The following is a 13816-nucleotide window of genomic DNA, read 5'->3' on the forward strand; positions in this document are numbered from 1 at the left end:
GTTTTGTCCTGCTTTTTTGTGTGTCACATTTAGGGTTTTAGGAAATATTTAGAGGTAGATGTCAAATCCTATTTTGTACACTAAGAGTTTATCCAAATGTTCCTTTTAAGTGCTTAAGGCTTCAGTGGTTGTGCACTCACTTAAGAAATGGTTATTGCTGCTTTACCCCAAAATTGTCTAACTAGGCCTACATGCAATATATTTGAATGATTATGCAGGTCTAGGTAGAGGACCGGTAGATAAGATTTAGAGAGCACTGTAATAAATGGTGGCTAACATGTAGTCCTACCCATTAAAATGACATTGACCCATCTCTCTCCCTCTTTCCCTCTCTCCCAGCACTCATCCAATCCCCACCCCTTTGCAGGAGGGTGATTATGATTGATTGATGTGCCATGGTGTAGAGACTGGCATGCATATTAATCATTTGTCATCTTCAGGCTGCAGACTTGTCCAGTCTCGCCATAGGCAGACAACATTTTTGGTGTGGTTGCTGTTGTTTAATTGAAAGCTATAGGAATTCCAGTGTAATTTCACCCCTCGTAATGTCAGTTTTTACCTTTGAATACATATTTTTTGGTTACATAAAGTGCTTCGAAAGGCTAGTCAAAGACCAAAGACCATCACCACCTCTCTCGCCAATGCACTCAACCCTCCAATTTGCCTACCGCCTTGACAGATCCACGGACGACACAATCGTCATTGCACTGCACACTGCCCCTACCCACCTGGACAAAAGGAATGCATTTGTGAGGATGCTGTTCATTGACTACATCTCGGCCTTCAATACCTTAGTGCCCTATAAGCTCTTTACAAAGCTCACAGCCCTGGGTCTGAACTCCTCCCTATGCAACTGGGTCCTGGACTTCCTGACGGGCCGCCCCCATGGGGTGAAGGTAGGCAACATTACCACCTCAGCACAGATTCTCAACACGGGGGGCCCCACAATTGTGCATCCTCAGTCGCTTCCTGTATTCCCTGTATACCCACGACTGCGTGGCCTCACACAGTTCCAACTCCATCATGAAGTTCGCTGACAGTAGTAGGCCTGATTACCAACAACGATGAGGCGGCCTACAGAGAGGAGGTAGGCACTCAGACGGCGTGGTGCCAGGTAAACAACCTCTCCCTCAATGTCAGCTAAACAAAGGAGCCGATTGTGGACTTCAGGAGGATCCAGGCTGGACACGCCCCCATCAACACCAGGTGTCGCAGGAAGGCCAAGAAGATCATCAGGGACCACAGCCACCCAAACCATGCCCTGTTCTCCCCGCTTCAATCGATCAGACGCAGGCAGTACAGGAGCATCATGACAAAAACTGGAAGACTTATAGTTTCTACCATCAAGCTGCTGAATAGCCAACACTAGTCAGCTACCTTCCCCCCCCCCCCAAACTGACTTTTACTCTGCTCCCACCTCAACGACATTCATCACTGTTGTTAATATGTATATTAGAGTAAAAAAAAAAAAAAGTAAAATAATTTTTGTTTTTATTTCACTTGGTCCCCCACCCCCTCAATGGTCATGCTGCTCCCCCTATGGTCATTCCACCCCTTCAACAATCTTTACTCTGCCTCCACCCCAATGGACATTTTATTTATTCATCACTGCTACAGTTGTTATGACGTGTGTGTGTATAGTGCTATTTATATTGTAGTTTTTTTTATTACCATTTTCATTGTTTTATTTCACTTACTCCTGCATGTTGAAGCTCGGGGCCTACAATGTTCACTGTACTCTGCAATTACACCTGAAACCCTGTACATGGGACTATTAAAAACTCAATCTGATGTAGTAGGTATTTTAGAAACCTGGTAAAAGTTTTGTGGTTCACCTAGGCTACATGCTGTTCTTTTTGTTACCATTACGAACACTGGAAAGTATCAGACCACAACTTACATTATTTCATGTGATGGTTTTCGTTAGGGTCCATTGGATTTAACAGATCTAATTAGACTTGTCACTTTCCTCGCTTATCTATTGCACTTACTGTATCTCCTATCATCTCCCTTTTTTTATTTCTCTCCATTCCCCTCTCCCTGCTGTCTCTCTCTCCCTTCTTCCTCTGCCTTTTACTCTCCCTTCATTTTCTGTCTGTCTCTTTCTTCCCCTCCTCTGCCTCGCTCCCTCTCCCCTCCCTGTGGTGCAGGGCTGGGTCAGGGGGAGGGAGACTGTCTTGTGGACGCTGGTGTCTGGGCTCGAGCAGAGTGGGCGGTGCTCAGTGTCTACTCGGGGCTCTAACGAGAGTGTGATTCATGGCACAGGGGGCACCCTGGGGACAGGATTAGATGTGCTCTGTCTAAGCGCTCCCACGAGAGTACAGATATTTTATCTCCAGAGTGGCAAGACCAGTGCTAGACTTGCAGCTCTGCATGTTGTGCCACCGCTGATCAATATGGTTTGATCTTTAATGAATCATTAGTCTCTTTTATCTTTCTAGGCAAGTCAGTTAAGAACAAATTCTTATTTTCAATGACGGCCTAGGAACAGTGGGTTAACTGCCTTGTTCAGGGGCAGAACGAGAGATTTTTACCTTGTCAGCTCAGGGATTCGAACTTGCAACCTTTTGGTTACTAGTCCAACGCTTTAACCACTAGGCTACCTGCCACCCCAATGTGTAGTGAGGGCCAGCCAACGAGAGCATACAGGTCGCAGTGGTGGGTAGTGTATGGGGCTTCAGTGACAAAATGGATGGCACTGTGATAGACTACATCCAATTTGCTGAGTAGAGGTTTGGAGTCTATTTTGTAAATAACGTCGAAGCTTGCTTATTTAAAGCTATATATTTGTTTCCATCAAAGACTGGGGTCCACCAACAAAAATGGAGTAGTGGAGCAATATTCCAAGGTCCATTCAATGATTATAAATTTTCACAAATAGCAAATCAAGTTCTTCCCTCACCTCCCCATAGCTGTGCTCTCAGGTGGACACTTTCCCCTAGCAATTAAAAAAGGTTTGTCAGCTACTGAAAATGTTTATCTAACTCAGAGCTCTTGAATGAATAAAAAGCCCTTCCACTATTTGCAATTTTTATTTATTTTACCTTTATTTAACTAGGAAAGTAAGTTAAGAAGAAATTCTTATTTTCAATGACGTCCTAGGAACACTGCGTTAACCCTTGTTCAGGGGCAGCTTGGGGATTCCTTGTCAGCTCGGGGATTCGAACTTGCAACCTTTCGGTTACTAGTCCAACGCTCTAACCACTAGGCTACGCTGCCGCCCATATGCCACAGTGATGTAGCCCAAATAATCTTTGGCAATGCAGCTGAATTAATGATGATCTCGAAAAGCAGTTGTCTTCATGAGTGTGTTGACCTTTCTCTATGCGTCACCCCCATGAAGCAGCAATTAGCCATTTTGTTTGCGTAGCGACGATGTGAGTGAGAGGGAATAAAGGGATTTTTGGGGCACCCCTGGAGAGAGGTGGTGAAAGCTACACACAGCCTCATTAGCATAGTCACACCACATCTCATTTCCATACAATTACTGGCCATTTTCTGTGTCATTGTTAAGAGGTTGCTTGCTTAGCCTGCCATCCCAAGTCAATTCCCTGCTTGTCAGAATGGATTTATGAATGTTAGTTTTTTTTCTTACTCCTGAAGGACATTTCTTTAAATGTGTGGGAACTAACAAATATCCTACATGAAATGGCCAATTTATTAAAATTCAAGATGTGGCACGAGGGCTGCCTGTTTTATGGATTTTCTGTGTATGAAACAGAGTATTCCCACATTTATAAACCCTTACCCAACAATAAATATGTCAGTGATGCTTGTCCCTCTTCTCAGGGGCTTCGTGTATGACAGTAGAAACAACCTTCAGATGAGGGGCCTGGTTGTCCTACTGATGTCCAAGGCAGCCGGTCCCGGCCAGCACAAAGCCTCAGACGTCTTCCCCCAGGATATGGTCAGTGGCATCTACCCCAGGTAAACACGCCTCTCTGGGGCTTTGTCTTCACATTCCTATATCTTCCTTTCCTTAACTCATTTCCTTTATTACCACTGACTTGGTGAAAAGACAGGAAAATACTTGTCATTGCTCCTGATCTGACAGCACCCACACACACCAGCTCCAATTTATGTCCTTTTTTCTGATGACGACATTCACTCACACAAGCACACCGCACATACACAGAATGTTGCCCAGAAGAGGGAATTCTGTGTGAAGATCACTCTACAACCTTGCCAAGTGGTTACCAGAAGTCGCTGTTGTGTTTGGCAGGTGATGCGCTGGGTGTCTGAATGGCCCTTTTCTCCTAGCTGGCAAGCAGCACTGCCTCTACTATAGGATCAGTGAGGGAGTCTGTCAAGCAGGGCATGTGGAGGGGATATTGTGGGGTGGCAGAAATTAATATGCTTACAGTCTGACTTGTCCATGGTTAATAATTTGGTAAGATTAAGGCACCAGCTATTGACATGACCAACTATTCAGATTAAAGAGAATGAACGGTATCTTGAAAACTACTCGTGTATTTTTTAAATCTTCTGTTTTGGACTCGACATGGCAATGTCGGGTTCATACATGCATAGTACACCATTTATCTTTTCCTGGCGGAGAAAACCTAGCAGTACATTGAATGCATAAAATATTTGGAGTGGCTGCGGTTCCTGATTTTCTGGAACCTGGAAGTTTTGGACTAAAGATAGAGATTTCTGCACATGTGCAGGATCTGCTGCGCGCTTCCTCCTTCAGTCCTTTCAGCTGTGCTCGCTCACTCCTTCACTCCGCTGCCGCTTGTTCGAAGAAACGTAGTTCTTTGTCTGTTGTAACAGTGATCAAATCAAACATTTTATAAAAAAATGTATTTTAACAAGGCAAGTCAGTTAAGAACAAATTCTTATTTACAATGACGGCCTACACCGGCCAAACCCGCGCCACCCTATGGACTCCCAATCACGGCCGGATGTGATACAGCCTGAAATCGATCCAGAGTGTCTGTAGTGACACCTCTAGCACTCAGATGCAGTTCCTTAGACCGCTGCGCCACTCGGGAGCGCAAGCATGACACAACAGGCAGTCTAGAGATTTCATGTAATTTTTTCAGAAGGGGAGTTAGCCTACATGCAGCTATTTAGGCAAGCTATATACAAAGTATATCAACAAGCAAGACACGGAGAGTCATTTAATGGGCAACCATTGGCTATTGGGAGACAGAGTTCTTATTTCAGCAACTCTGGCAGCATAACTATAAAGATTACATCACATAAAACGCTGATAGTTTTGCCCCAATGCAATCTATTGCAAAATACAGATAGCCTTCATATATATTTTTGGGAAGGTTCGTTCAAATCCCCACCAAGTTTTTATTTTAGCTGTTCAGAAATACAGTACCAGTCAAAAGTTTAGACGCACCTACTCATTCAAGAGTTCAATTTTTTTATTTTTTATTATTTTCTACATTGTAGAATAATAGTGAAGACATCAAAACTATGAAATAACACATGGAATTATGTGTAAACCAAAAGTGTTAAACAAATCAAAATATATTTGAGTTTCTTCAAAGTAGCCACCCTTTGCCTTGATGACAGCTTCGCACACTTTTGGCATTCTCAACCAGCTTCATGAGGAATGCTTTTCCAACAGTCTTGAAGGAGTTCCCACATATGCTGAGCTCTTGTTGGCTGCTTTTCCTTCACTCTGCGGTCCAACTCATCCCAAACCATCTCAATTGGGTTGGATTGATTGTGGAGGCCAGGTCATCTGATGCAGCACTTTATCACTCTCCTTGGTCAAATAGCCCTTACACAGCCTGGAAGTGTGTTGGGTCATTGTCTTGTTGAAAAACAAATGATAGTCCCACTAAGTGCAAACCAGATGGGATGGCGTATCGCTGCAGAATGCTGTGGTAGCCATGCTGGTTAAGTGTGCCTTGAATTCTAAATAAATCACTGACAGTGTCACCAGAAAAGCACCCCCATACTATCACACCTCCTATCACAGATCATCCGTTCACCTACTCTGCGTCTCACAAAGACATGGCAGTTGGAACCAAAAATCTCAAATTTGGACTCATCAGACCAAAGGACAGATTTCCACCGGTCTAATGTCCATTGCTCATGTTTCTTGGCACAAGCAAGTCTCTTCTTCTTATTGGTGTCCTTTAGTAGTGGTTTCTTTGCAGCAATTCGACCATGAAGGCCTGATTCACGCAGTCTCTGAACAGTTGATGTTGAGATGTCTGTTACTTGAACGCTATGACGCATTCATTTGGACTGCAATATGAACGTATCCTCTGCAGCAGAGGTAACTCTGGGTCTTCCTTTCTTGTCTCATGAGAGCCAGTTTCATCATAGCGCTTGATGGTTTTTGCGACTGCACTTGAAGAAACTTTCAAAGTTCTTGAAATGTTCTGGATTGACTGACCTTCATGTCTTAGAGTAATGATAAACTGTCATTTCCCTTTGCTTATTTGAGCTGTTCTTGCTATAATATAGACTTGGTCGTTTACCAAATAGTCCTTCTTATCTTCTGTATACCACCCCTACCTTTTCACAACACAACTGATTGGCTCAAACAGATTAAGAACAATAAATCCCACAAATTAACTTTTAATGAGGCACACCTGTTATTTGAAATGCATTCCAGGTGACTACCTCATGAAGCTGGTTGAGAGAATACCAAGAGTGTGCAAAGCTGTCATCAAGGCAAAGGGTGGCAACTTTGAATAATATCAAATATAAAATATATTTTGATTTAACACTTTCCATATGTTTTGATGTCTTCACTATTATTCAACAATTTATAAATTAGTAAAAATAAAGAAATCCTGAAATGAGTAGGTGTCTCCAAACTTTTTACTGGTACAGTATGATGCAAAGACATAGGCTACATCATAATGTCGTTCAAATTGGTTGAGCGGTTCAGAAAAGGATGAGTAAAGCACAGAGTAAAGAGAGTAACTTGAACGTGTGTGTAAAATAACAACGTGATTCGAATCCTTAGTTTTGAGAAAGTGGTTTCTGGAGGGGCAGGCGGGCGGGAGAACTCTAATCGTATCCTTGGTTTAAAATATTTAGTGATTGTGAGTTGCGCGCTCGTCCCTTTCATTGTGAAACTGCACTTACAAATTCTTAACATACTGTATTGTACGCATTGGAATTCGTAACAAATCATGCGAATTGGACGACGTAACACATCAATCATACGAAATGGATAGTGGACATCCACAAATGAATACGTAACATATCATAATAAATGGAGGGACACAAATGTATTGTCAACACGATCAGAAACACTCTGCTCACAACCGTTTATCTTTTAAATTGTTTCGCTGGCGTGTTTTTTTTTTTTTAATTTTCGAATATAAATTGCGCAGTAGGCTTAATAAGGCTTTTAACAGGCGCGAGTCCATCTTTATCCTTTTGGCACAACACTAACTTTTTACGCGCTCGAGAAATGTATAGTGAATCAAACGTTCACCCACTTTTTAGATAAGAAAATATCGACCTAACTTTTTATGTCATCCATCCATCAAAATCAAATAATTACATGTGTCCGCCTTTTGTCTTTATAAACGTTCACACACGTATTCCATGATATGGGGTAATCTGGGCAACATCAACTGTTGATTGCCAGTGATAATCATTAACGTAATGTTACCATATGCTATATATAACCAATACTCATCTTCCAAGGAAATAGGGTATTTGATGCAAACATAAGTATAATTTTCCATTGTATAAATGTACATTAAATGATTTATAGATACAAAGTGCTTTCATTTCTAAACGGTAAAACAAAGTTGTATGAAAATACCCTCAAATAAAAAGGTCACATTCTGTACTGTTGCCTCAGATGAAACATTTTATTTCAAATCCAAAGTGAGTATAGAGCCAAATTAAACGTTTTAGCTACACTTTCCAAATAAATACAGAGGAGTGTATGTTCGCTGTCAGCTGGTAGCTACTGTAGGGAAGTTACAATCTAATGAAGCATTTTGTTAAATAACAAATTATTTTAGTCCAGGGGTCATGTTAACCCAGGATTCTGCTTTTTTTCCATGCAGAAAAGGAAAAACTGCTTTTACAAAAAAAGGGTTTTCTCCATTAAAATGGAAGATTAACATTTGGAAGTGTAGCTGGCTACATTCTTTCTATGATTAACATTATTATTATAATTGCCATGCATTGTTTTTACAAAAATACAAATGAACTTGTGTGGCACATCTGTCTGTTGTCATTTGATGATAAATATTTTTTGGCTGAAATGTGTTTCACAAAATGAAAAGATGAAATGTCTTGAGTCAATAAGTATTCAACCCTTTTGTTATGGCGAGCCTAAATAAGTGTGGTCAACAAGTCACATAAGTTGCATGGACTCTGTGTGCAATAATTGTTTAACATGATTTTTAAATGACTACCTCATATCTGTACCCCACACATACAATTATCTGTAAGCTCCCTCAGTTGAGCAGTGAATTTCAAGCACAGATTCAACCACAAAAACCAGGGAGGTTTTCCATTGGTTCGCAAAGAAGGGAACCTATTGATAGATGGGTAAAACAAATAAAAAAGCAGACATTGAATATCCCTTTGAGCATGATGCAGTTATTAATTCACTTTGGATGATATATCAATACACCCTGTCACTACAAAGATATAGGCACCCTTCCTAAATCAGTTGCAAAAAAAAAGAAAAAAAGGAAACCACTAAGGGATTCCACCCTGAGGCCAATGGTGATTTTAAAACAGAGTTTAGTGGCTGTGATGGGAGATAACTGAGGCTGGATCAACAACATTGTAGTTTCTCCACAATATTTAACATAAGTTAGAGTGAAAATAAATTAAAATATTCCAAACCATGCATACTGTTTCAAATATGGCAAAAAATTTAACTTTTTGTCCAGAATAAAAAGCATTATGTTTGGGGCATATCTAACACATCACCGAGAACATATTTTCAAGCATGGTGGTGGCTGCATCATGTTATGGGTATGCTTATCATTGGCAAGGACTAGGGAGTTTTTTAGGATAAAAAGAAACAGAATGGAGCTAAGTACAGGCTAAATCCTAGAGAGAAAAAACATAGCAGAATTGCAAAGGAAAATCCATATTTCAGGCTGTCCAATAAAAGATAGGCAAAAGAACAGACACTGGACAGAGGAAGTCATCCTAGAAGGCCAGCATCCCGGGTTCGCCTCTTCACTGTTGACGTTGTGACTGGTGTTTTGTGGGTACTATTTAATGAAGCTGCCAGTTGAGGACTTATGAGGCGTCTGTTTCTCAAACTAGACACTAATGTACTTGTCCTCTTGCTCAGTTGTGCACCGGGGCCTCCCACTCTTCTTTCTATTCTTGTTAGAGACAGTTTGTGCTGTTCTGTGAAGGGAGTCGTACACAGCGTTGTACGAGATCTTCAGTTTCTTGGCAATTTCTCGCATGGAATAGCCTTCATTTCTCAGAACAAGAATAGACTGATGAGTTTCAGAAGAAAGTTATTTGTTTCTAGACATTTTCCTTAAATCTGCTGTTTCCAGCTACAATAGTGATTTACAACATTAACAATGTCTACACTGTATATCTGATCAATTTGATGTTATTTTAATGGACCAAAAAATTTGTGTTTCTTTCAAAAACAAGGACATTTCTAAGTGACCCCCAAACTTTTGAACGGTAGTGTATGTCCCTGAGTGGCCTAGTTACAGTTTTGACTTAAATTGTCCTGAAAATCTTTAGCAAGACTTGAAAATGGCTGTCTAGCAATGATCAACAACCAACTTGACAGAGCTTGAAATTAAGTAATATTGGGCAAATATTGTACAATCCAGGTGTGCAAAGCTCATAGACTTATCCAGAAAGACTCACGGCTGTAATTGCTGCCAAAGGTGATTCTAACATGTATTGACTCGGCAGTTTTAATCATTATCTAATCAAGATATTGTATATTAGTGTTTTATTTTCCATGCATTTTTCTAGATTTTTTTCCACTTTCACATTAGAGTATTTTGTGTAGATCATTGACAAGAAATTACACTTAAATCCATTTTAATCACACTTTCTAACATCAACATTTTTGGAAAAAGTCATGGGGTGTGAATACTTTCTGAAGGCACTGTATGTGACATCGTGCACAATTTTCAGATACCTTTTTTGGCTCTTGAGTGCTACTTTTAAAGCTACTGGCTTAAAGTATACACAACCTTGTAGTGGCTCTTAAAAAAAAAGCAAATCTACATCATCCATTTTTTTAAGTCACTGCAAGATGTTGCATCCAGTTTCATGACCTCGTGCCTTTGTCATGTGTCGTGACTCATGATGACTAACTATTGTATTGTACTCACTGACATTTGCATACACAATCATATGTGTGTAGACACACACACTAAACCTAACCCTAGCTCCTAACCCCAACACTAATTCAAACCTTAACCCTAAACCCCCTAGAAATAGCATTGTGGGGACTAACAAAATGTCCCCAGTTGGTCAAATTAGTTTTTGTTTACTATTCTTGTGGGGACACGTCCACACACACGCACACTCAGAGAAATCTCTGCTGGGTCACCTCATTTGCTCCTTTCACTTTTTCTGTACCACAACCCCCCCCTTTTCCTCTCTCTCCTTCTGTCTCACCCACTCTTCCCTGTCAGAGTGTGGGCTCATTAGCACCTGGGCCAGAGCACTGATGGGGGGATTGATTGATACCTCTAGGGGAATGTTCTCCCCCCTTCTGACAGCCAGCATTTGTAAAATGTCTCCCACTCCAGTGCCCAATACTGATGGCTCACCAGGGAACTAAACACAGAGAGAGGGCCAGAGCTGTACAGAATCAGAGAGATGGAGAGAGAAAGACAGACAGAATCTGAGAGAGGCCAGATACACAGCTGTATTGCAGGGTAATGGGGACCCTGTAGAGGGAGGAAAATGGAACAGAACACTCAGGACAATGGGCGTGTTGGGGGCGGGAACGCCTCAGCGAGATGGCATCAGTTGCTATGCAACCGGGTGCCGAAGCTATTTATACACAAGTCCCCTTTTTCCTCTCCTGGCGAAGACGCTGCTTATCATGAGTTGTAGATCTAAGGCAGAGAAGGGGCGAGGATTCTGTAGGGGTCCTAGGGTGGGGTGGGAGGAGTGGTGAATATCGTCAGAATAGCTCCTAGTGCCAACATTATTATTTAGCTGCGTTTGTACAGGATGTACTCAATATCCTGCTTTTCACTTTTGCTGCTGTAACAATGTGTTCGGTATTTGTCTGATATATTTGTACCAAGGTTACTATTTGATGTAGGGAGTATGAACATAAAAATTATTAAACTATTTTGAATGTTGAATCCAATAATGAAATAGGCCTATTTTGAATGTAAGGTCTTAATTCATCTTGTTAAATTAGATCAATTGTTCTCAACATTTAGGCTGTCATTTTCATCCCTAACTTGAATTGTCTGTTAAAACGTCTACAGCAACACAATTGAATCCTGTGTGTGTTAACAATAACATCAATGCAGTGTCAGGGATTGAAATGAAAGACATTGCCAAATTTTCTCCACAGAAGGGGGACAATAGATATGATTGAGCAGAGAAATAAATTACAATATTGCATTTTAATAACAACTCTCTCTGAGCAACTGTAGAACATGCAATTACCTGCCGTTAGACAAAGCACATATGTGTATGGGCAGGAACAATTAGAATTGACAGACGACTGGAATTGAAATGTCTTATCAGGACTGTTTCACACCGGCTGAAAGATGGTCCTAAGTGGCCATCAGCGCACCCATCCCTGGCTCCCTCCACAGACAGATCCCCCTGTCTGTCTCGCCCTGGCAGGCTCAGCCCATATGGAGAGGGACGTAATTATCCACCCGCAATGAATGAATCAACATTTGATTATAGGCTTCCTCAGGCCAAGTTCAAAAACCAGTTGATCGTCTTTTTTATGGTAATCATGAACAGCAGTGAGTTAAGGCTTATTTTTTTCTCTCAATAATGGTAAACTTTTTTCTCTAGGTTATATAAAATCTATTTAAAAATAATCTCTGAAAAATCGTCACATTTGTAGGATGTGTGAACGCGCTTTGGTGACGCAATTTCACTTCCTTATGCTATAAAATACATTTTATAGCATTTTAATCCAAATTATAATTATTCATGTTCGGAATCGTTAAGTGGTGTTTTCCTCTAACATAACATTAACATATCCAAAAAGTTGGATTTCGTAAACTAATACATCCGATAATAACCACTGAGCGCTGTTGATATAGCGGTGCAGGTTTCTCATAACCGCTTTTGAGGATTTTACATTTTGTGGTATCAGCGGGTCGAAAAAACAAACATTATCATGACAGACCTAAATTAAATGAAAGACTTTGAAAATAAAAAGCTTTCTTATACGCTCAGTGCTCTGTTGACATTTCAGAGTTAAGTTTGTTTTTGTGCGAAATCTTCGAAAATGAACAGGAATTTTAAATTAATATGCAAATCGTATACTAAAACGCTACGTCATGTCTCAAAATCGATATCCTTCCAATTCGAGAAGAAATATGACGAGTTCAATGTGAAAGTGAGCCTGTCAGGTAGTCAGTAGCCTTAATACTAGCACATAATCCAGCCTGACACGATGCAATTTTCCTGATTAATTCTTTTTTTTAGCACTTTTTCCCCCCTGTCTGGCCTCCATTGATTTAGTCACCCTAATTCTGGCCATGCTACAATGGAAAAAATTCCAGTAACTTATGAACGGATTATGATGGAGACATGAGGTCTGGACCATTGGTTTTCTTAGAGGATTGTCTACACAATTTAGTCATTGGTCAAACTGTGTTTTTGATTAGACATCCTATAATTTGCACTTTTGATCTTTAAACCATTGTAACGCATTAACATTTGATACATGCTTTTGTAGAAGTGAATGTGAAATAGAATGAGCTTCAAAGGTATTGGGAAAGTGACACATTTTGTTGTTTTGGATTTGAAATGATACAATGACTGAGGTTAAAGTACAGACCGTCAGCCACTCCTCAGTTTTAGAAATGTAGAAATTACAGCATTTTCTTCTTTCTTTTTCATAGTCCGTCCGTCCGCCCCACCTGCCCATTTTAGGGGATCAAAAGTATTGGAACAAATTCACTTATGTGTATTAAAGTAGTAAAAGGTTTAGTATTTGGTCCCATATTCATTGCACGCAATGACTACATAAATATTTGTGACTATAAATTGGTTGGATGAATGCTGTTTGTTTTGGTTGTGTTTCAGATTATTTTGTGCCCAATAGAAATTCATGGTAAATAATGTATTGTCATTTTGTAGTCACTTTTATTGTAAATAAGAATATAATGTTTCTAAAACACTTCTACATGGATGTGGAAGCTACCCTGATTTTGAATAATCCTGAGTGAGAAAGTTAGACGCACAAATATATATGCTAACCTCCCGTCTTATTGTAATGGTGAGAGGTTAGGATGTTTTGGGGGTATGATATTTGTGTGGCTGTAACTTTTGGTCCTCTAAAATGGGGGGGACTATGTACAAAGAGTACTGTAATTTCTTAACGGTTCACCCGATATGGATGAAAAAACCCTCAAATTAAAGCAGATACCCACAGACTTCCAGTCATTGCTTTAACGCTAGTTAGTATTGGCTCATGAAACTACCTTTAACTTGCTTCATACTGGAGACATAAAAATGGTATCCACTAGTTAATCTGACTAGGGAAGTAGATAAAGGGCCTCATTGCCAAAATCCCAAAGTATCCTTTTAACCTCGTTATATCATATTTAAATCCAAATTGCTGGAGTACAGAGTCAAAACAACCAAATGTATCACTGTCCAATACCTTTGGAGCTCACTGTATGTGTTAAATTGGATGTTTTATTGATGT

General features: G+C 40.3%; 1 protein-coding gene across 3 annotated transcripts in view; it reads left to right on the forward strand.

The window, feature by feature from the left end:
- pdss2 (prenyl (decaprenyl) diphosphate synthase, subunit 2) overlaps positions 1–13816 on the forward strand; it is a 52101-nt gene that overhangs the window by 10999 nt on the left and 27286 nt on the right. For all 3 annotated transcript variants that reach the window (XM_014192265.2, XM_014192248.2, XM_014192256.2), the window contains exon 2: positions 3790–3927. In XM_014192265.2, coding sequence (XP_014047740.1) covers positions 3790–3927 — 138 coding nt within the window. The remainder of the gene's footprint in view (positions 1–3789; positions 3928–13816) is intronic.

Source organism: Salmo salar, chromosome ssa01, assembly GCF_905237065.1.
Source record: "Salmo salar chromosome ssa01, Ssal_v3.1, whole genome shotgun sequence".
Lineage (NCBI taxonomy): Eukaryota > Metazoa > Chordata > Actinopteri > Salmoniformes > Salmonidae > Salmo > Salmo salar.